The sequence below is a fragment of the Kogia breviceps genome, chromosome 1, assembly GCF_026419965.1.
Source record: "Kogia breviceps isolate mKogBre1 chromosome 1, mKogBre1 haplotype 1, whole genome shotgun sequence".
NCBI lineage: Eukaryota > Metazoa > Chordata > Mammalia > Artiodactyla > Physeteridae > Kogia > Kogia breviceps.
The window spans coordinates 113,869,680-113,891,712 of NC_081310.1; the positions used below are offsets into that span (position 1 = coordinate 113,869,680).

Here is a 22,033-nt window from a genome sequence, read left to right on the forward strand (position 1 = left end):
TTTACACATACAATGCTTGTGCTCTACTAAAATGTGTTTATTCATCTACCTTCCCCAATATAGTTTGTACCCTGAGGGCAGGGACTCTTTTTTTGTCTCTACACCTGCAAAATTTAGCAAGGTGTGTAAATATTTTTTAAACAAATGAACAACAGTGATAGCTAAGATTTATGGAGCACTTACTTCATGCCAGATATTGTTGTAAATAGTAATTTATTTAATCCTTCAACAACCCTAGAAAGGAGAAACCATTATGACCCAATTTTACAGAAAGAAAGCAGAATATAATTTTTTTAAATATGAAATTCTTGGTATAACTAATTTTGAAATAAAAATCTGGTGAGACTCACTTTAATCAATAAAAAAGGTAAAAAAAAATTTTTTTTCTTTTTTGGCTACAGCACCCAGCTTCCCTCGCCCTTGGCGGTGAAAGCGCAGAGTCCTAACCACTGGACCGCCAGGGAATTCCTGGCAAAATACTTTTTAAAACCTGGAAATGAAAAAATACGGTGGAGGGAGAAAGAAGGAAGGAAATAAATATAAGAATGGGAAGAAAGAGTAGGAAGAAGAAAGAGAGATAGACACATGGAAAAAGAAGAAACAGTAAGATACTGTGGACTATCACTGTCCTTTGAAATAATAAGTAGACAACTAATCACTCTTCCCAGTCCTTCAACTGTGATTTCTTTATTCTTAAACTCCGAGAGTGACAGGGAATGAAAGACTTATCTTTCAGAGCATGACACAATTGGAGAAGTTTCCATCCAGTGAAAAGACGAGGAGACAAAGTTATCTCCAAAAGAGGATGGCATGAGCAAAATGTGAAAGCAAAGAGTACATTTGAAGAACACTGAACAGTGTTTTCACAGCTGAAGCTTGAAGTCTGCCTATGGGAAGAGTGAAAAATTCTGCTGGAAGGCCTTGAATAGCAGGCTAAGGAGTTAGACATATGTTCAGCAGGCAGTGGCTGCTGTTAAAGGAAACAGCAGTTGTGGTCTGGAGCAAAATGTTCTAGTTCTGAGTTCAGAAGACCAGAATTATTGTTCAAGTCTGATACTGGTTAGTCTTTACCCTATACCTTAGATTATCTCTAAAATAGGGGTGATAAGGCAGTTGTAAGGATTAAATAAGATATTATGACAAGGTGTGTTCACTTTAAAAAGTAAAAATGTTATACAAAAGTAAGTTTTCACTGGACTTCCCCGGTGGCACAGTGGTTAAGAATCCACCTGCCAATGCAGGGGACACCAGTTCGATCCCTGGTCTGGGAAGATACCACATGCTGCAGAGCAACTAAGCCCGCGAGCCACAACTACTGAGCCTGTGCTCTAGAGCCCGTGCTCTGCAACGAGAAGCCACCGCAATGAGAAGGCTACTGCAATGAAGAGTAGCCACCCCCACTCACTGCAACTAGAGAGAAAAGCCCCCACACAGCAACAAATACCCAATGCAGCCAAAATATAGAAGAAATTTTAAAATGAATAAATTGAAGCATAATTCAGTTAAAAAAATAAGTTTTCACTGTTGTGAGGATTTAATTGATGCTTGAAGACTGAAATGGTAAAATTACTGAAGTGATGGATGTAGAAATGAAAAGGGGGCAATTGGAACAACATTTTGGAAAAAAAAAAAGGAGTTAATCGATTCGAAGATAATTTACAAATTCTAAACTTAGTGATTAGGGGAAAAGGAATATTAACCATAGAAACAGGGAAATCAGAAGGGGGTGAGTTTGGCTTTAAACATTTCAGATGTCAGAAGAACATCTGCTAGAAATGTAGGACTGGAGCTTGGGTAGGACATCAACTTAGACCTCTGCACGGGGAATTCCCTGGCGGTCCAGTGGTTAGGACTCCGCCCTTTCACTGCGGAGGGCTCGGCCACTTCGCCAGGAACAAAATCAAAAGCAAACTCTTCGTAGAGGTGGTAGTTGAAGCCATAGAACATAGTAGGTCACCAAGTAAGGGTTAATAATGAGAAAAAGAGAGTGAGGGTATCTTAGGAACGTCTGTGTTTACGTGGAAAAAGAACCTGGGTAAAGAGAACAACGAAGTGCGGGTCAGGGAGGATAGCACAGTTCCATAGTATATAAGAAAGGAGAATTTTTTTAGATGAAGATGAGCTACATGATTCAGTCTAAATTAGGGAACATGAATTTGTTTAGGGCCTGGTTAGAGTAGCTTGGGGCTTTTATCCAGCTTTGGTGCAGGGAACTAACAGTTGCCAGTGATGATACTGCTTTAGATAACTATTGATGAAAAGTTCAAAGGCCAAGACAATTAGGGATTTTTTATTGTTTTGTTTTTGAGTAGTCCTCAGCAGTTCTTTTGGGCAGGGGGATTCGTCTGTGTATGTATTTGCACACATTTATTTGCTTTGTCTTATTTTGTCCTGTATGTCTTCCCTGGTTTTTGTTTGTTTGTTTCTGCATTTAAGCACATTTTCACAAGGAGTCTGTCCTGCATCAGACTCTTTTTGGTTTGCCTTTCTACTCCAGCTCCTAGGAGGCTTTGGTAGCTTTTCTTCTGCGTAACCAAGCAGGCCGCAGCCAGCAGATGGCACTATAGCAAGAGGGGCAGAGGATCCCTTTGGGAACTGACAACTGCGGACTAGTAACTTTACAGTTTCAGCCTCGGACGACTCAGTTGCACTTTCGCCCGGACTCTAACAAAGCAGGTCAAGCTGTGTGCAATTAAGAATTTCAAAGTACAAAATGGGATCTGCGGCTGTGTCTCCTCCATCCTGCGCCACCATTAAACTGAAGGTATCGTCAAGTTGTGAAAGTGTTGTGAGAAGGGCTGTCCCGATATCGCCGTTTCCTGGTTAGAGTGGCCGAGGTGACCCCACTTTAACTAAATACAGGAGACAATCGAGACTATCCTGATAATTTAAAGAAAAATTCACACAAATAGGCAATTACCTAAGCGTTTCCCGACAACGTGTAGCTTTAGCATATGAAATTCGCGACTTGTTTTTGTTACGTTCCTAATTTCATTTTAAAGTTCAGACACAGCCTCACTATCCAGATTTCCATAAGGAGTAAGAAAGATCCGCTGCAGTTCCGGAGGCCGCAGGGACGGCCCCTAGACCCCTATTGTCCGGGTTCTCTTACGTGGAAGCTTGAGATGGAGGCCTCTGTTGCTGGTGGGCTGCTCCTTACAGACACCAAACGCACACACACAAACAGAGCAGCCGCCATAGCGGAAAACAAAGTGCAAAACTGCAAGCCTTGTACTTCCCTGGTGGCGCAGTGGTTAAGAATCCGCCTGCCAATGCAGGGAACATGGGTTCGAGCCCTGGTCCGGGAAGATCCCATATGCCGCGGAGCAACTAAGCCCGTGCTCCACAACTACTGAGCCTGTGCGCCACAACTACTGAAGCCCGTGTGTCTAGAGCCTGTGCTCCACAGCAAGAGAAGCCACCGCAATGAGAAATCCACGCACTGCAGCGAAGAGTAGCCCCTATTCACAACTAGAGAGAGCCTATGCACAGCAACGAAGACCCAACCAACCATAAATAAATAAAATATATTTTTAAAAATACAAAAAAAACTGCAAGCCTTTACCTTTTCAAACACAACAACTCAAACAGGTCAGGTTACGCCCCAACACTAACTCTGCAGGGGCACCCAGAAGAGATTGGTTACCATGGCCACGTAGGAAGCCTCCCGGATAGCTTTCTTCTTACACACACCTACTCACGCGAGCTCCACCCACGCAGGTCCCTAGCTCGGCAATCTGCTAGCCATGCCTGATTGCGTTCTGCTCTCGCCTCTCTGCCCTTGCACCTGCGTACTACGGCGCCTGCCCGTCGCCGCGGCCCGGATCGGGAAGTGTCAAGTGGGAGCTGGGTTCCCCCACTTTCGCCGCTATCGCCGCTGACACCCGGACCCCAGCTCCAGGCCCGGGCCCAGCCGCCATGACGAACGGTGAGAACTAATGCCCAGAGCCGAGGATGGGAGTGCAGTATGAGTGGAAGCCTGGCGGGCGGAGCCGGGACTGACGTGGCCATTCTCCCCGCCCCCTCCCAGCCCAGTCCCCCTTTGGCCTCTCGGTGCCCCAACTCCTGTACCCTATACTCCTCCGGGGATTCCCCCGTTCCGTGCCCATCTGGATCCCCTAGTGCCTTTTGTGCCCACACCCGTAGTCCTTGGTTCCCACACTGTGCACTTCTCCCTTCCTAGAAGTTCGTTCTGACCCTTACAAGCCACTTCGCTAGGCCAGTCCCGGTTGCACTATTGCTTTAGCACCAGGAAAAAGAGGATCCTCCTCAAAGCTCTCTGTGTTCTCAAACTTTTGGATAGTAGGCTCGTTGGGATGACTGATAAATCACACAGGATTTTAAACCCCGTACTTTGGCGGGGGGCGGGGGTGAATGTAGATCCTAAAAAAAGTTCTCCTTGTTTTGTTAAAATGTCGGGAAGCTTTCTTGTATTTGATTCTAAAGTCCTGCCTGGGCGATCCCATCTGGAGACCGTGGCTAGTGTTGCAGGGGTTGGATTTAGACACTGCCTCTTCTAAAGATGATGTGGTAGTTGCCACCCTGTTTATCTGACCTAATTTTCCAGGCCTCTTCAAACACTTTATAGACGTGATTTCAGAATTCCAGGGAAGGGCAGGAAACTCTGAGTTTGTGGTCGTTAGAGTCGATCTTACAGGAAAAAAGATGACAAGACCTCTTAGGCAGTATGATTTGAAGGGCATAGGAAAGCATTTCTCAAAAGTACCTTCTCCATAAGCCTGGTGCTAAAGCTTCAAATTTCACCTTCTTGTGACTTTTGGCTTTGCAAAACCTTACAGAAGAAAAGACTAGCATGTATTGTTCATCATAAAACTTGGTGTATGTAATAATTCACTGGACCTTTCCTGTGTGACATCTAGTTGTGAGATAGTTTTACTTGAGGGAGAGAGGGAGATGGAGTGGCCCAGAACTGGCAGATGCCAGTTGTGTAAAATATCCTTTTGGAGCTTCCTGGGCAGTCAGAGGTCTGAGGTTAGTATGCACAGTACAAGAAGGGACATCACCCGGAGGAAGAAATCATCTGAACTGAGAAATAAGAGAGCAGTTGGCCACATAGTATTAATAAATAAGTTTTAGTCACCCTTTCCCCTTTTGTGGTCTGATTTTTTTTTCTACTTAGTTGATTCTTTGTGCTTACAAGACATAGCTTGGTTTACAAATGTAAGAAATAGAACTAATTGTTCAAAGCTTTTTCCCCCACAATTGTTACACCTTGTCAAAGCCTCAGATCTTTTTTTGCTTGTTTGTTTTCAAGAATCTGTTTACTCAGGCAGAAATTTGGTTTGTAACTAGAGTATCATGCGTGAAGTGTAAGATAAGCGTAGGAAAATTGTAGTCATATGGATTCTAACTCTTAAAATTTCCATTAAGCTTTACTTTTGCCTTAACATATTCTTCACCAACAGATGCAGATCTGAGAGACTTGGCCAAATATCTACCTCTCCTTTATCACATGAGTGATTTATAGGAAGAACATGTTTCATTCTCTCAGCTCAGGCTCGAAGGATTCTTATGCGTCTCTCAACCTAATGCCAACATTGGCCATTCCTGGTAGGCTGATTCCACATAAAGTGATGCACTTTTCTCAGAATTTATACTTCTTGAAAGTAGAGGGAAGGAGGCAGTGAAATCTTAGTAAGGGGGTTGTCTGCAAGTGATTTGGGGGAACAGAAAGGTAACTTTGTTAGTCCCAGGACCTTGGCACCCTCTTGTCAGGGCTGGCACTGCAGTTGAGGTTATCATCTTGATATTATATCACACTCTGTTCTCCAGGGGGATCACCTGTCCCAAGCTGGATTAGCACCAAAGGTTTTCTTCTCTTTCTGTAACAGTGTACTCGTTGGATGGGATTCTGGTGTTTGGTTTGCTCTTTGTCTGCACCTGTGCCTACTTCAAGAAAGTACCTCGTCTCAAAAGCTGGCTGCTCTCAGAGAAGAAGGGAGTTTGGGGTGTGTTTTACAAAGGTAAGATCATATCTGTTCAGGGAGAGGAGATTGCCATCTCTGGACAGTGAGGTGCTGCAAGGTGGTGGTGGGATAGGCTGGAATTGTATGTAGTTCAACTTTTACATAATTGTTTATTTTAGCTCCAAGGTAATTTTAGTATTCTCCATGGAGTAAAACTATATAAATCAAACAATTTTAGACTGGACTAGAGTTGTTGGAAGGTATATTTTCCCAGTGAAAAGTTTTTTTTCTGAATTTCTGGAAAGAATATATTGGAGTCTTTTAAGTATTGATTTTATTAACTCAGATGCTTTTTTACTTTTTATTTTGGGCATCTTCATCTGCAATCCTACTTACCTAGATCTTTTTTCAAAATAAGGCAAAATATAAACTAACAGTATATTCATCTAGAACCTAGGGCTTAAGGGTGGTATTTAAATACATTCCTGGGGGCTTCCCTGGTGGCACAGTGGTTGAGAGTCCGCCTGCCGCTGCAGGAGACATGGGTTTGTGCCCCAGTCCGGGAAGATCCCACATGCCGCGGAGCAGCTAGTCTCATGAGCCATGGCCGCTGAGCCTGTGCTCCACAATGGGAAAGGCCACAACAGTGAGAGGCCTTCGTACCGCAAACAAACAAACAAACAAAAAAAAACCACTCCTGGGTGGGTTCTTGAGACCCTTGATAGGTCTCTTCATCTGTGACTAGAGATTTCAAATCTTGAAAGTGAGGACTTATATGAAGGGCAGGGTTTGATTTCTTTTCTCGTTTTATTTTTTCCTGCTAGCTGCTGTGATTGGAACTAGGCTGCATGCTGCTGTAGCAATCGCCTGCATTGTAATGGCCTTCTACGTCCTGTTTATAAAATGAATTCCAAAGCATCCATTTCATCAACTGCCAACCAAGGGGACGAAGGTGAAGAACCTGTCAGGAGCCTGGGCCCAGCGTAGGAGAGTTCAGCTAAAATCATCAAAGTCCCCAGGATGACACCACAGCATCTGCCCCTACCTTATGTGGGGAAAACTCCTCGTGGTTACAAACATTATTTATGCTTCAGGGGACTACAGAAAGCCAGCTTCCTTTGACCTGTGTGTAAATCAGTCCTCAGCAGAGAGCATATAATGTCCAGATAAATTACACCCCTCAGTGATACGATTACATACCTCCTGCTTAAAAATCTGTCACCTATTTTGTTCTTCAGCCCCTCATCAGGAACTTTTCACACTGAGGCTCATTAGGGGAGGCTATAAGCTGTATTCAAACTTCTTGGAAGGAAGGATAATTTTCAAGACTTGACTGTTTTTTTTAGTGTTTGATTTGGATTTGGCAAGTTGCAGGGGGCTGGGAGGCTGGGGTGGGGAGGCTGGGTGGGAAACAGGAGTTAAACAATGCCAAGGAATTTTGGGGCTTTGGAAATTTATCTTTCATATACCCATCTGGGAACATAAGAGAGAGGCATGATCCTCATTGCAAAAAGAGAACAGACGAAATAGCTGTGCTGTGTGCTGGTAGCCAGAGAGTTTTGCCAAGAGAATCTGGGCCTACATAAGATTTGGAAATTGTCTGTGATGAGACCAGAAAGGAGTAACTTAGACAAGAAACAATGTTCTATTCACCAGTATTCCCAAAAGGAAACTTCACCCCCTCAAATGGTATATTGAAACTGTTGCTATTTTCCTAAAGCTTTTAAAATATTTTCTAAATTACTGAGTGCTAAATACTGTTACTCAGTTTTAAATGCCACCACTAGGGGAAAGAGAAACTATTGAAGAAATAATTTGCAGTTGGGGTAGAAGAAATAAATAAATCTAATATATTAATTCATATACTAGTAAAGTCATCTAGAATTTATTGTGATGTTAGATGGAAGTTCTGTCATGTTAACCAAGATACAAACTTATTCTTTGTTTAAATCTGGGTTATTTTGGCAATTTTCAGTTGATTACTTGTGTTTCTTGGCCCACTTTTAATTTTCTTAATATTGTAGTATTCTTTAGCTGTCTCTTGGAAATTATAAGAACATGGGAAATCTGAATGAGAGAAGTTGATGGCATTCATAGGCATGTTTGGACAGTTCATAGAATCCATGAATAAAATGAGAGTGTTTTCTAATGTAAAGGAAAGCAGAGGTCTGCAATTGAGATTGATGGGCTTTTCCATGGAGTATGGGAACTCCTGAACAAATCATTTTAGATGACTCTACATTTGAAGGGAAGCCTTCTACATTCCCTCCTCTTTTTATCTGCAAAAGGATCAACTGTTGCATTTATGAAGCCTAGAACTTCTCTATTAAAAAAAAAGAGTTGGTCTAAAATTAAATTATTGTAAAGAGCAAGCAGAGACATAGGTCTACCAGTAGAATTGTTCACTAAAGTAAAACTTGACTGTGGACAAGTTGGCTGTGGTTGACCCCAGTGTGGCAGTAAATTGTCTTTTGTCTTATTCCAAAAGAACAAAAGCTGCTAGGAAGTTTAGGTTCTGAAACATGCAGTTTAGTGCTTTGACCGTTCCTAGAAGTATAGAAAGTCATCAAACACTACATGTCTAATCATCTCAGAGATATGGCTGTTATCTCTTCAGGAATTGGTCCACAGGGTAAATTTCAGTGATTCATATATTTTTTCATTGTCATTTCTGAGGATCTTTCACACAAGAGAAAGGAAAGCTAGTGGAACAGAAAGAATAGTTACACCTTGTGGGTGTGAGTTTGGAACCTGTTGGCCAAGGGGAATGTCACTCTCTGGAAATACAGGTTCAGCATGTTTTGCACTTGTTATTTTGTAGCTTTAATGACTTTTGTGTCCTTATAGGGCTAATATCTCTAAGCTTGGTGTTTAGAGCTTCTTCATATTTTAAACTAGTCCCATTTCACAGTTCAGATCAATTTTTACAGCCTCCTGGGTGGGTCATCTTGACCTAAACTCTTGAACTGTTATACTTTGAGATGTTTTCATACCAGAATGTACCAAAAAGTACACAGAGTGAAAGTAATTTACAGCAAGAAACAAATACACAGCTTATTTCATTTCTTGACTTTAGATAAGCAGAAACTTGTTTAATTCATTACTTTGGTTGATGTGTCTTATATTTTTGACTGAAAATTGTAGGAAGTTGTTCCTCTAAGGAGTCTTTTAGGGGTGGAAGAAGGGGGATAGCAGTATTGCCTCAGATTCAAACTGACATCACCATAAACCCTGTATGCCAGGGTGGAATGAAGTCAGCTTTTTATAGTTCAAATAAGACTTTTCACCATTGTCTGCACAAATCCTTGAAAATAAAGTTTCTTTCCCTACTGTTTTTGTCCATTTTGTCACATGCATGCTGAATTATTGAACTTTGTTCAATACTCCCCTGGGTTCTGCCCATAGTATACCTTTTTAGTTTATATTAGTGAATATCATCAATCCTGTTAACCCCTTGTGATGGTCACTGAATGAATGATGTATGTATGATATAGTTCAGAATCTATGAGGGTATAGCTTTCTCCTTTGAGGGAACTAATTTTATATATATATATATATATATATATATATATATATATATATATATATATATATATATATATCTCAGCATATATATAAATACATTTTGAGGTGTATTAAACAATGTAGATAACATTCCTCAATACATTTTACCTACTACTGCTATTAAAATAAAAGTATCAACTGCCATTACAAGCCATAAACTTCTTCAGTGAATTGCAGTTATCACATTACCCAGCCACATACCTAGAAAATCCTTGGTCTTCTGGTGCATGCAATGGACACTTTTCCCCAATTGGTTTATTCCAAGTACATGGTGGGACTGGCACAAGTACAAATGATAACTTCACAAAATTCTGATTTGTCTTCCCCCCTCACATATGTATTTCTTGAAAAAGGAGAAAGAAGGAACTGAGACATTCAAATTGTGCTTTGTGATGTGAAAGGAGCTAATTTTAACTTACATAATTCCTTTTTTTTTCCTTACACTCATTCTTGAAAGATTTATTTTAGCGGATATGAAAGTAAATGAAGATTCAGCAATATGACTGCCACAGCAAGTTCTGGGTAGCAAGAGGGCTCTGTGGGGACAGGGATATGTCTTCCTACTTTTACTTATTATATTACTACCTAGTGTATATTAGGTAGTATATTAGTAGTATATATAGTTACTATATTCTAACTACCTAGCCCTTGGAATTAAGTAATCTATTCTCACCTTTCCCTTTGGTAAAATGATGTTTGCCTTCTCCCATGGGAGAAGGAGCTCCTAGGGAAGCTGATGTTGGTAATGACCAAAATTTGCCTTCTCCCTGGGAAAGAAATCATTCACCTAGAGGTCTCCTGAGATTGAATCATCTTATATCCAGAACTTGGATCAAAGATCAAAGAAAAACTAGTGATGTGGATATAAATGTGTAGCTGCACAGAGATCCAAAGACAATCACGATTCAGTATTGTGGGAATTTGTCCCGCCTTTACCTGGGCCCTTGGTTCCCCTCCGAGCCACGTGGGGGCGGGAAAGTGCGCACTCGGCGAGGGCCTGTTCTCGGTTGTTCCTCCCAGAACCCTCCGGGGCGGAGGAGGGGCAGAGGGCTTTAAAGGAAGTTGCGCACTTCCGCCCTTTCACCGGAAGGAGAGCGGCGTGGGGTGAGGCTGGTTAGAACTGCGGCGAGGTGTGTGGAAGGCGCCTGCGGGCTGAATGTGTGAGTGGACGCGCGAATGTGTGAGTGGACGCGTGAATGTGTGAGTGCGTGCGCCCGCCCCCTTGCCCCTCCCCCGGCCTACACCTTGATCTTATTTGATCGGGTTGTGACTCCAGCCCCGCCGGACCAACCCGAAATGAAAAGCTCCCCTCCTGCGAAGCCCCTTCCTCGGGGCGCTGTGCAGCGAGGCCCCTTGGGCGGTGGCAACGCCGCGGTCCCGGAGGTCCCGGAGCTGGTCCTACGGGGCCCGGCACTCAGAAGTGATGAATTGATCAGATAGACGAGGCTGGGCTTGTCCTGGGCCACTGATTATCGAGGCGATTCTGATCTGAGTCCGGGCCCAGGGCATGGCCGCCCGTGGCGTTGAGGCTAACGTGTCAACGGTCGGCTGCGGGCCCGGGAAGCAGGCGGAAGGAGGTTGAATGAGCCGTCGCCCCGCCCGCGGGAGCGGGAGCGGGAGCTGAAAGGATATGGAGGCCTTGTTCCCCACTGCGGTTTTCTTTTGTAGCTGCCTCCCTTTTTTTCTTTAGACCCGACTTGTCATGATGACTCTTGTATGGTACCAACACTGGTGCCCCCGGTCTAAAGGCACTATACAGCGCCTGCCGCGAAGGGATATATGTACATATGCATGTCTGTATACGTGTATATATCCGTAAGAGAACTTAAGAGACCTTAAAAGAATTCAGATTCCAGGGACCTGCACCGGATTTACTGAATTAGAATTATCGGTGGGGGGGGGTGTCTAGGAATCTATATTATTTAAAGCCTCCATGCATAGATCGCAGTAATAAATTTTCTGATGTTCAGTATCAACCCACATGAGGTGATTATCCCAGAGAGTCACCCCCTCTGCCACTTTCAGCTATTCTAAATAAAGAGAACTGAAAATATTGCCACTTGGCAGCAAACACTATGAACAGATTGGGGTACCTTGGTGGAAGAGGGGCTGTAATAGTTTGGTGGTATTAACCCTGCACCTGAGTACCAGGAAGAAGCCCTTTCATATCTGATTTATTCAACAATGCATATGCTGTCCAATCTTAGAAATGGGAACTTAGTGTACAATATTCTAAACGGTCTGCCCTTTCTTGCTCATTTTAATAGCAGGCTCCTGTGAGTGGCTTGTAATTTTAGAAACCACATTACTGTATCAGTTTTTAGGTACCTTCAGACCCTAGGATCAGATTGTTGAACGCTGTTTCCAAGAATAGGGGGCTATATATCACAGCACAAGTCAAGGCAAAGAAAAGAGAATTGACTCCCAGGCAAGGAGACAGTAGCAGAGTTAAGAGAATGAACAATGGCAAGGAGCCAGGGAGATACAGCCCTCATGGAAAAGTAGAGCTCAGCAGATGACTAAATCCAGAAGGTCTGAAATCTGTTAAGCTGACCTCAGCATAAGTGTGAATGCCACAAAGAGCTACTAAAATTAGTGTTTGTAAGCTCAAGAGAATGGACTATGTCCATTCTTGTTTTCCCAACACTTAGCTCAGTACCTGACACATAACAAGTTTGCAAGAAATGTTGAATGGATATGGTTGGAATGACTCCAGTTCACAAAACGTGAATACCTGTCTCCTGCCAAAAACAGTGCTGTTCTGTCCTAAATCCGTATCTTTTCAGCAAGATGACTTTCCGAGCTGCAAATATGCCCAACAGGACTAGTTTCTAGAAGTTGAGAAACTTCCATATTTTAAGAGTTGTCATGTGGCAACTGGTGGTCCATGGGTAACATACTCCGGGCTTCATCTTACACAAATCTATTTAATGGAGGTGGGCGGCAGGATGTTCCACTATGATTAATTAGTCCACAGGCCTGTCAACACTTAGGTGGAGAAGAAGCCACCATCATTTTTTCGGGAATACCCTCCATTGCTGGCTGCAGTGTGAGGGGACACTGTGGAGAAAAGAGAAGAGGAAGTGGGCTGTGAATTTCAGATCCTTTGCCTTTTCTGGTAACTTGTCGCCCATACATTTATGGGGACAATGGAGAAGGTTCTAACAGCTGAGGAAACTGGCATATAGAGGACTGATGGGAGGTAGCTATAGATCTTTCACTCCCTGGTTTCTGCCCTTTGCTGAAAATTTTTGTCCCCTAGACCTAAGGCTGAGGTGTAGTGGCTCTGAAAAACTGAATTCATTTCCTAGCTCTACAGTCAGCATGTGCCCTGGTTTTAGTCTCATATGTGCCACACTCTCAGTTATCCCTGATGTTTCCTAATAGGCAATCACCTCAACTCCCTGATTCCTGTGACCATTTAGAAAAACTCTTGCACCACCCATCTGCCTCCCACCCCTCAGTCTTCTGACCCTTACCTATGGATCCCTGGATGCTGTGAATAGACTCCTTCTTAGGGTTGATCCAGTGTCTGATGTTAGCTTGGGAAATGATGGGGGGTGGCTGGGGAAGGGATAAAAATTCTCCAGGGAATTGGATCTTGATTCTAGAAAAAGGTGTGGAGAAGAACATGGGAGAGTGAAATCAATCAGGAGAAGAAAGGTAAGGAGGGAAAGAGTTGCATGCAACCTTAAAAATAAAGCAGCTGGGGCTTTCCTGGTGGCGCAGTGGTTGAGAATCCGCCTGCCGATGCAGGGGACACGGGTTCGTGCCCCGGTCCGGGAAGATCCCACATGCCGCGGAGGGGCGGGGCCCGTGAGCCATGGCCGCTGAGCCTGCGCGTCTGGAGCCTGTGCTCCGCAACGGGAGAGGCCACAACAGTGAGAGGCCCGCGTACCGCAAAAAATAAATAAATAAATAAATAAATAAAGCAGCCGAAGGCCCTTTTTACCCTCTGGAATTAACCAAAGATTTTGTGCTACAGATGAGCACAATCTTGGAAGATCTGTTCATTTTAGAAAATAAAAAAACAACTTGTATTACAGAAGTAAAAAATACAGAAATCTATACAAACAAGAACCTATTGATTGTTATTTCCCAGGTGATGCTTTACCTTACTTGATTGGCATTGTCCTTAGGGAGAGGCTCCGCCTCCACCACTTACCCGTGGGTATCCTGAATAGTCTCCTGGTGTATCAGTGTCTCACTTTTGCTCTTGAACGTCCCTGTGTGGTGGTTGTACAAGGCTGCTAATCGGAAATCCAGATCATCCTTCGGTATCTACGGAGGAAGCCAACCCCGCCACCCCAGGGTTAACTTGCCACATTTGCACCTGTTCTAGTCGGGTTCTGTTGGGCTCTACTCTTCCCCCAAAGCAGAGTGAACCCATTTGGGGCCTGAGATCCACCAACTCCCTACATACCAAATTACTATACATGATGACTTATTAACTCTTGTCCATATAGAATTGTCTCATGGTTAGGTCTAAGGAGTGGGGAGCTCTCCTGGAGACATGAGAACCACTACATTGTCCTTGACTTGAGCTTAATGGGCCTTACCTCGTTCATGGTTATAATGAGAAGTCTGGAGAGACAATGATTTGCTCCAGATAATCAACTGCAGCAAAACCCAAGCCTTCTGACTTCCCGGAGGAAGTTGATAAGTTGGTATTTGGTTTTAGATTTGGTAGGATCTTGGATTGGGGACAAGATAAAGATGCTAAGGTAGTCAGGGACAGACTACCTTTCAAAAAGGATATTAATTAGGCCTAAGTGGATATAAGGAGAAATAGCATTTCAATGCTAGGTACCTCAGGATCAAAAAAATAAACATCCTGCCTCATGGACGCAATTGTGGGAGTTGAGCTGAGTCGACACCAGGGTTCCTGTTGCTGAGCAAGGTGAGTTGGGTTCTTATATGGCAGTTTCTGCAAAAGAGAAACCACACCCACCCCTGGTTACCAGAGGCCTTGCTGATGTGATAGCTTCAGTGACATCCATCCCCTTATCCCATCCCATTTTAATTGAATCGCACACATCTAAAAGAGAAGAACGAAATGGAGCAAGACTCCCAGGCTTCTGATCCTCCTAAGTTTTCAATGTTAGAACTGACAGAAATGGTCCAGGAATACAGGGGAAGGGGTAGAGTGGGACAGGAGGTGAAGAGTGGAGAGCAGAGAGGCAAGATGAGCTCAGGTTTAGAAGTCCTGAGCTTGAAGAAGACAGAAGATATCCTAATGCAATTAACAGGTAGGAAATTGAAGTGTGCAGTTGTTGGAGGAGAGCTCAGAAAAAGTAGTAGAGATCTGGGGGTCATCCCCCTGAAGTGGTGGTTGAAGCCTGCCAAAAGGCATCTGACCAACAGGGAAGAGGTGGTTCATGAGGACTGCACAATATTATAATGGGGGTGGCGCTGGCAGCAGTCAGAGACGAGAGAATCAGGAGAGAGCAGTGTCTAGGCAGGTGAGAAAATTTCAGCAAGCAGGGAAGGGTCACTGTGTCTGCAGGAATGTCAAAAAGTTCATTGGATGTTCAGTCGCTAATTAAAACCCCACAAGTACGAATATGAAAAGCACACAGCTGATTTCTTCATTACATGTAAAATGCCATACTGTTCACCACCGTATCCCCAGTGCCTAGCACAGCGACCTAACACATGGTGTTCTAAAATGAAATATTGACTGAATCAATGACTGAATTCCAGTGAGTACAACTACAACCCAGTAGAAATCTCAACCTCTCCGATGTAGGAACCCTCCTCCTCCCCTGTATATAACACAGTGCTGTGTGACTCAGCTCAACTAGGCATTAATTGAATGGTGTGAACCAGGCACTATACTGTCACCAAGAAAGATGAAAAAGGAAATGGGAAAACTACAAATACATATGATGCAAGCACAGGCAGCTCTCTTCCCATTCCTCGAAGGTTGCATAAGCCTCATCATCTCTATAAGCGGAAGGCTGAGACGGTCTTTCACTGAGAAAGTCAAGCCTGTCAAGTGTGAGTGCCATTTTCACGTCCATTTTCCTTCCATCTCAGAGAAAGGGAAGTCCCTTTTATTCAAGAATCACCCTTCCCTGAACCCAGCCCTTCCTGGTGCTTTAGGGCCCTGTGCCATCCTGCCATCCCCTGTACCCAGCTTCTCCTCATTCCTTTGTCACTGTCTAGCTACCACTCCATGACCTTCCCTACCAAGCCAGCCTTCTTAAAGAGTCAACACTTGCCACCTCCACTTCCTCCCTGTTCCCATTCCCTCTTCCACCCACTGCAGTCTGGCCTCTGCCTCAAGCACCCACTGAAACTACTCTTGCTAGTGACCACCGACCTTTGTGGCTAGGTCAGGTGGATCCTTTCCAGTCCTGATCTTACTGACCTCTGCGGTTTCTGCACCATGACTGATTCCACGAAGTGTTCTCTCCATCCTATGTGGGTGCAGCTCCTCCTGCCTCTGGCTATTACTTATCAGCTTCCTTCTCAGCTCTGCTTTCTCTCTCTGTCCCTTAGTGGTATCCTCCAGGGGAGGAGGAGGCTCTCCAGTCAGAGCCTTTCTGACTCTCACATTCACTGGATGAGCTCATTCTCTCCTATAGCTTCAACCACCAAATGAATACTGTGGCTTCAACCCACATACTGACATCTTCAACCCACAGCTCTCAACAAGGTTGCCTACTCTTCATCTCTATGGAAATGTCCCACAGGCACCACGAAAGCAACAGCTACATAACTGATCTCAACATCTTTCTCCCCAAACCTGCTTTCCCTGGATGCCTCATTCAGTAAATGGTATCAGGTAAGCCCTCAGAAACCTGGGGCTCTCCCTGACTCATCCAGTCTCTTGAGCCCATATCCAGTCAGCCACAAAGTCCCATCAGTCCTGCCCTTTGCATCTTACCGCCATCCCCTGCATCTCTGCTGTACATCCGTTACTCCTCCTGGAGATCGCTGCACCAGCCTCGTAGCTGAGCCCTCTTGTCGCACTAACATCCTGTCCAATCCACTGCCACTTGTGCTTTCTACAACACCCATCTAGTATGTCACTCCAGTGCTTACAGTCCTGAGATGATTCCCCAGGATGAAAACCTAGCACACTAGCATGGTGTACACAGCACACCCAGCCCAGGAGGGTCACCTCTCCAGCTTCCACCCTCTCCACTCCTCCATTTCACACCAACGCTTCAGCCACTTTGGACTCCTTGGTCCCAAAGAGGCCACCCTCATCCTCCTCTCCATGTATGTGCACCTGCTGCTCCCTTTGCCTTGAATGTCTGGTTCCTGTTTCCTTCCTCCTAACTTACATTCCATCTCCTCCCTCCCCTGGTCCAGCTGACTCATATTTGGTTGTCAAAACTCACCTGCTCTGGGAGGCTTTCCTTTAAGCTCCTGTTTCCCATGACACACCACATATAACTGTCACAACACATCTGCTGTTGTGCAAGCACTTTTGCTGTTGATGTTGTCAGTCTGGCTTTTCTACTAGATTTCCCTGAGAACAGGAGCTAATCTAATGTGTCTACACATCCTCAGTTTTTAACAGAGTGCCCGGCATACAGTAAATAATAAATGTTGAATAAACAAAAGGAGTGCTTTGATTTTGTTATTAAGCCACAATTACCATTTAGTTCACCTTATTTTTCACCACTTCAAACATCTCAAATACTTCTACGAGAAGAGTGGAACCTGGGCCTGGTTAAGCCCCATTATAGCAATCGTTGCTTAGGGCTGTGAGTGCCTCTTGTTCCTCTGGACTAGAACTCCACTTGCCTCTGCTCAAAAGCACCTGTGAAATGTTGGCAGACCTGAATATGGGGACATGGAGGAAGGCAGAAAACAGACTTCTCCGGTACCTGACTCAGTGTCCTCACCAGAGTCCTTTAAGTTACCATCTCTTCCTGTCGCGCCGACAGAAAGAAGAGTGCGGTTGACCCTACTGGGAATCTGCGCAAGAAACCTCAGTACCTCGGAAGCCCGCAGTTTTCCCAAGTAGGAATCATCGTTATCCAACGTAGGATTCTGGAAAGGGTCTCGGGTGAGAGGCATGGTAAAATGCCGAGCGAGACACTCTTAAGGGTGATGAGAGGCCCGCGCGGCCGCCCACGATCTTGCACGCGGAGGAGCCGGGGTCGCAATTGTTTGGCACGCCCAATTTCAGTTGCCAGGCAACTGCTCCGCCGTCTATGACTGAAGCGAATTCCCTCCGAGAAGGGCGCCACCTGGCGGTCCAACGCGGGAGGCCCCTCGGGAAGAAGCTGCTGGGAACGCAGAAGGAAAGCGCAGCTGCGTGTACCGGGGAGTCCTGAATTTGCACTCGTGAGACTTCGGTGAAAAACGCCGAACAGATCTTCTGAAAAAGACTTCAGTTAAAGAAAGAATTCCTAAAAGGTGGCCCAGAAATGTCCTTCCTCCAGGCATCTAATCAAAGGATTTCTCAAAGCGATGAGAGAATGGGGATGTCAACAGACAGAAGAGTCCAGGTGTCATGCTTGGAAAATTGCCGGCTAAGGCAAACTCTCCTTGCTTAAACTCGGTGTAACTATACGAGTCTCAGGGCTTCGCATAGCACCGGTTGTAAAGGCACAGATGGATTTGGCGGGGTGGAAGTAAGATCTCCAAAGAGGCTGTTACAGTAGGTGACACGTACTGGGGCCCCTCTTCCAGGCTATAAGCTCTGGAGAAGAGACGGCATCTCAATCATTTTTCTATCGCTTCACACATAGGAGGTGCTTAATAAGTATATATAGAACGCCACGTCTGCAAAATTAGAGGTGCTCATAAGTAGCCGATGGCTACGAAATAATGAATTTGGTGGCGATGGTGGAGGTTGTTTCCACCGCGTTCTTTACACGAGCCCTGTACGCGCCGGTTGGGACGGTTGCAGACCCTGGACACTCACATTCCCACGCCGCGCGCGCCAGTGGCGGCGTCTGCCATGGCGACCGGTAGGTGAGCGGCAGAGGAGCGAGTGGTCCCTGCCCCACCCGCGCGGAGGGAACGAGGAGGTGGTTGCCAAGGCGACGTGGGTAGGAGGAGGAGAAGAGGAAGGAGGGAGGAGGAAGGATGGGCGGCCTAGGCGTAGCCGCAGGGCGGTGACTGAAGGGAGCCCAGCCCCTTGCATCCTCCCCCCTGTGAATCTCCCTCCCCTGTTTTTCCGCCTTCTTCCAGCTGTAGCTGCAGCCGCAGCACCTGAACCGCTGCTGCCGCTCTCTCAGAACAACACTATGGCTGAGCCTGGGCACAGGCTCCATCCCTCTGTCAGGGCCAGGGGAAGAACTGAGCCACGCACACTCCGGCTTCTGCGGCTGCTGCTCTGGGTTGGGACCACCTTCCAGGTGACTCAGGGAGCGGGACCGGAGCTTCACGCCTGCAAAGAGGTACTCTCCTCCCGACCCGACCCCACTTAGGTCAGAAAAATCTTGGATCCCGGCGGGGATCTTGGGACCCAGGTACAGACAGTTTCAGAGGCCACGGAGTTTAGGTTTCTTTGGGGATGGGGGTTGGGGGAGGAAGAGGAGCAGACTGGCGTCATGCAGAAGCCAGCCCACTGGAGGACTCACGAAATAGATCAGCCTCACAGCTTGGGCTGCTGAGCTCAGGGGAAAGGTCCCAGCTCCAAGAACCTCAGGAGGGACCTGAGTCCCTGGACTTGGGAATGAGGGAAGGAGAAGACATGGGTTGTTTCCCAGCTGGGATGAAATTACCTTAAAAGTGGTTGAAAACAAAAGATTATGTACAGAGGGGCAAAATAGAAAGTGGGAAAAGGGAGAAGTGGGATAAGAAAGGAGTTTGGAAGGCCAAGGAAAATAATGGATCAAAGTGGGAATCCTTGTGATTTTATCACAGCTTCAAGAAAGTGTGAAAATAGGAGGTCTGCAAGGATCCCATTACCTTTCTTCCCTTGGTATTAAACATCCAGTTACCTTGTGGGCTGCTAAATGTGGATCCTGTTTATAGTTTGCCTCGCCCGGTGTGCTTTCTTTAGTGTACCTGACAGGGCATGATCCACCTTTGGCCAGACTTTGAGTTCTGTAGTATCTCACTTTCAGCCAATCTCTACTTTCCTTCTCTGGACTTTTGCTGACATATGTCGTAAGTCTTTTTCAAGGTGTTTCTAAAATGTTGCCAACATAATTCAGAGAATAAGTAGTGAATGTCTTCCAACCAAAAATGCCTTTGAACTTTCTTTTGGAGGGCTACAAGAAAAGGAGTAACAAAACTCAGTATTTTCTATGGTATTGAAATGACAATAATTGGTTGTGTTCTGAGTAACTTTTTAAAAACCATATGGCAGAGGCAGCAACAACATATTTACAAGAACTTCATGGCGGAAGGCAAATAAAAGTTGTTTTCTACGTGAAATGTGAAAGACTTTGTAATACATTAAGAGTCTAACCCTGTACAATTAATCTGAAATGTCATACTTGGCTAAGGTTTTGAGAGGTTGAAATATTATTTATAAGTTGTCATTGTTAACTACTGATTAGCAACCATAACCCTGTCCCATATGGAAATGTATTATTATGACGGTATTCTAACCATTAGACCATCTACAACAAAACAGATCATGAAGAAGTGAGGCGGGTGGGAAGAGAGAAGAGAATTTTTGTGTGAATAAAGATACTTCACTTCATTCATGAATATGAACAAGTGACCCCAGTCAGTGGAAATTTTTGTAACTTGTATCAGTCCTAGCAGTGTCCTGCCCTGGGCCATCCACATTTTCACCCAGCCACTTTATGACCTGTTTTAAAGATGGCTGGGAACAAGATGATTTTGTCAGTGAGTGTTGCTTACTGGCCTTGGTGGCCTGTGGTCTAACCAACCAAGTGAGTTCCATCAAGCAAACTTACTTGCCTAAGAATCCAACATGTGAGTCCCCTGTGTGGAAGGTAACAATCTTACAGTTCAACTACCACTTCTTGTTGAGATCTTTGTCCACTATGGAAAATATGAAACATTTAAGAAATTAAACACTTTGTATCATCTTACTTGGGAGGGAGGGAAGAATATTGATACTTGAGAGCTCTAACTTGTGTAGAAATTTTGCCTTTAGTCCTTTTTAAATGATTGGCATTTGCCTGAGCAAAAGGCCTTGCCACAGAGCATAAGCTGAGGGCAGTGGAAAGCTGTGGAACTCAACATACCAGGGTTCCAGTCGCTGCCTGTTACTTACCACACAGTTTTTGGATCTGTAGAATCGGTATTTCAATAACACCTACCTCAAAAAAGATTGCTTTGAGGACTGAAAGAGAAAATACAAATAAAACACAAATTAGAGTTACCTAACTCTCTTTCCCATTCAGTTTCTTTACCATTAGATACACACCCCATGCCAGAGTGAAAGTGGCTTAAGAGTCACCTATGTTGGCCACGGACGTCAGCAAGTCATGTTTACACTCTTCTTGAGCAAACAGTGGCTGCTGAACACCCTCGACTCCAAAACAATAAGGAAGAGAATAAACCCATTATTATAATATTCTTTGTTTGGCAGTATTAATTGACCCAATAAGTTTTAGGGGCTTCCAATCCTAAATGGTGAAAAAAACAATTAAGGGTAGACTAACCCTTCCCTGTTCTTACTCTTCATATGAATTTCTTGTGAGTCTTTGCTGGGTATTAATGGCAGGGAGTCTTATCGGCCAAGGCTGACCCTAAGGACAACAATGCTGTTCCTGCCTTGTTTCTGAAATCGGAGGCATCCGTCTGGATCAAATCAGGGAACAAAGGTTTAGGGTAAAGCCTAAACTGAGGAGGCAGAGAGCTGGGAGTTCTAGATTGCTAAACGTGTGCTGGGGCTTGGCGTTCCTTTCACAGTTTTACAATAATCAGGGTCACCAGTGGAACTAAACATCCTGTGTGGTGTTTGTCTTCATGAATCATTTCTTTAGTCCTGTGCTAGCCCAGGCTAAGTGCTGACTGAAAGCCAAAGGAGCATTTTCTATAGCACAATGAATCTAAATCAAATGAGAGAGGAAGAGAAAACTGCCTTTCCCAGATCGGTATAGCCCTGAGGCTTCAGTGCTAATTGCCCCCAAAGGGACATCCCAATCTTTGTTGAAAAGCCCAGAGGGCTTAGGAATCTGGCAGACATGGATTAGAATAAAATTTGGTGAATGAATGATGACTCTGCCACTTAGTAAGGATGCTACTTGGAGCAAGTTAATTAACTTCTGACAGCTTCAGATACCTGATCTGTAAAATGGGGATGGTAACACCTATCTCACAAGGCTCTTGTGAGGATTAAATTAAATTGGATAACACATGTAAAATGCCTAGTATATATCCTTGACATGTCATAGGGGCTTCAGAAATATTGGTAGGCAGAAAAGATAAGTCCACAAATAATGACGTACAAATGATGACATAATGCTGACGTGTGGTAAGCAATGCGGGAATGGCAATATGGAGGTTGATAGGAAAAGAAGAAAGCATATTTGAACAGTTGACACTTGACCTGCTTCTGGAATAATCAGCAGAATTTCAACGGGCAGAGATGGAGGGAGCATGATTTCTAGACAGAGAGAGGAGACCAAGGAAAAGATCCTGAG

At 44.7% G+C, this 22,033-nt stretch overlaps 3 protein-coding genes and 1 non-coding gene across 7 annotated transcripts in view; 3 read left to right on the forward strand and 1 right to left on the reverse strand.

Annotated features, from left to right (window-relative positions):
* The first annotated feature begins 2,560 nt into the window (after positions 1-2,560).
* On the forward strand, positions 2,561-9,256 carry TMEM167B (transmembrane protein 167B). Its single transcript, XM_059078804.2, has 4 exons — positions 2,561-2,764; positions 3,721-3,928; positions 5,853-5,984; positions 6,752-9,256. The coding sequence occupies exons 2-4, from the start codon at positions 3,919-3,921 to the stop codon at positions 6,832-6,834; spliced, it is 225 nt and encodes a 74-aa protein (XP_058934787.1). The 5' UTR covers positions 2,561-2,764; positions 3,721-3,918; the 3' UTR covers positions 6,835-9,256.
* A 1,313-nt stretch (positions 9,257-10,569) lies between these two features.
* On the forward strand, positions 10,570-10,983 carry LOC131747304 (small Cajal body-specific RNA 2). The gene has a single exon (XR_009332862.1). It is a non-coding gene; the product is annotated as a small Cajal body-specific RNA 2 (non-coding RNA).
* A 1,427-nt stretch (positions 10,984-12,410) lies between these two features.
* CFAP276 (cilia and flagella associated protein 276) lies at positions 12,411-17,528 on the reverse strand. Of its 3 annotated transcripts, none has more exons than XM_059078767.2 (5): positions 17,448-17,528; positions 14,302-14,418; positions 13,657-13,772; positions 12,971-13,098; positions 12,411-12,551 (listed from the first exon to the last, which is right to left on the reverse strand). In XM_059078767.2, the coding sequence occupies exons 1-5, from the start codon at positions 17,526-17,528 to the stop codon at positions 12,481-12,483; spliced, it is 513 nt and encodes a 170-aa protein (XP_058934750.1). In that variant the 3' UTR covers positions 12,411-12,480. The 3 variants fall into 3 exon arrangements, with proteins under 3 accessions (XP_058934750.1, XP_066894472.1, XP_058934759.1); XM_067038371.1 differs by lacking the exon at positions 17,448-17,528 and adding an exon at positions 15,865-15,952; XM_059078776.2 differs by lacking the exon at positions 14,302-14,418.
* Positions 17,529-18,544: 1,016 nt separating this feature from the next.
* ELAPOR1 (endosome-lysosome associated apoptosis and autophagy regulator 1) overlaps positions 18,545-22,033 on the forward strand; it is a 64,606-nt gene continuing 61,117 nt past the window's right edge. Inside the window, exon 1 of one of the 2 annotated variants that reach the window (XM_059078580.2) lies at positions 18,545-18,859. In XM_059078580.2, the coding sequence (XP_058934563.1) occupies positions 18,707-18,859 (153 nt within the window). In that variant the 5' untranslated portion in view covers positions 18,545-18,706. The remainder of the gene's footprint in view (positions 18,860-22,033) is intronic. The other variant, XM_067041257.1, reaches the window with a different exon arrangement.

Bases quoted from the DNA above. Each gene is read 5' to 3' on its own strand.
- TMEM167B (XM_059078804.2), top strand. The intron at 5,985-6,751 runs GTAAGATCATAT...TTTTCCTGCTAG, and splicing joins TTGGGGTGTGTTTTACAAAG to CTGCTGTGATTGGAACTAGG.
- CFAP276 (XM_059078767.2), bottom strand. From the start codon at position 17,528: ATGCCTCTCACCCGAGACCCTTTCCAGAATCCTACGTTGGATAACGAT. The intron at 13,099-13,656 runs GTAAGTGGTGGA...ACCTTTTTCTAG, and splicing joins ACTATTCAGGATACCCACGG to AATCAAGATCCAATTCCCTG. The intron at 12,552-12,970 runs GTAAGGGTCAGA...TTTTCTCCACAG, and splicing joins CAGCATCCAGGGATCCATAG to TGTCCCCTCACACTGCAGCC.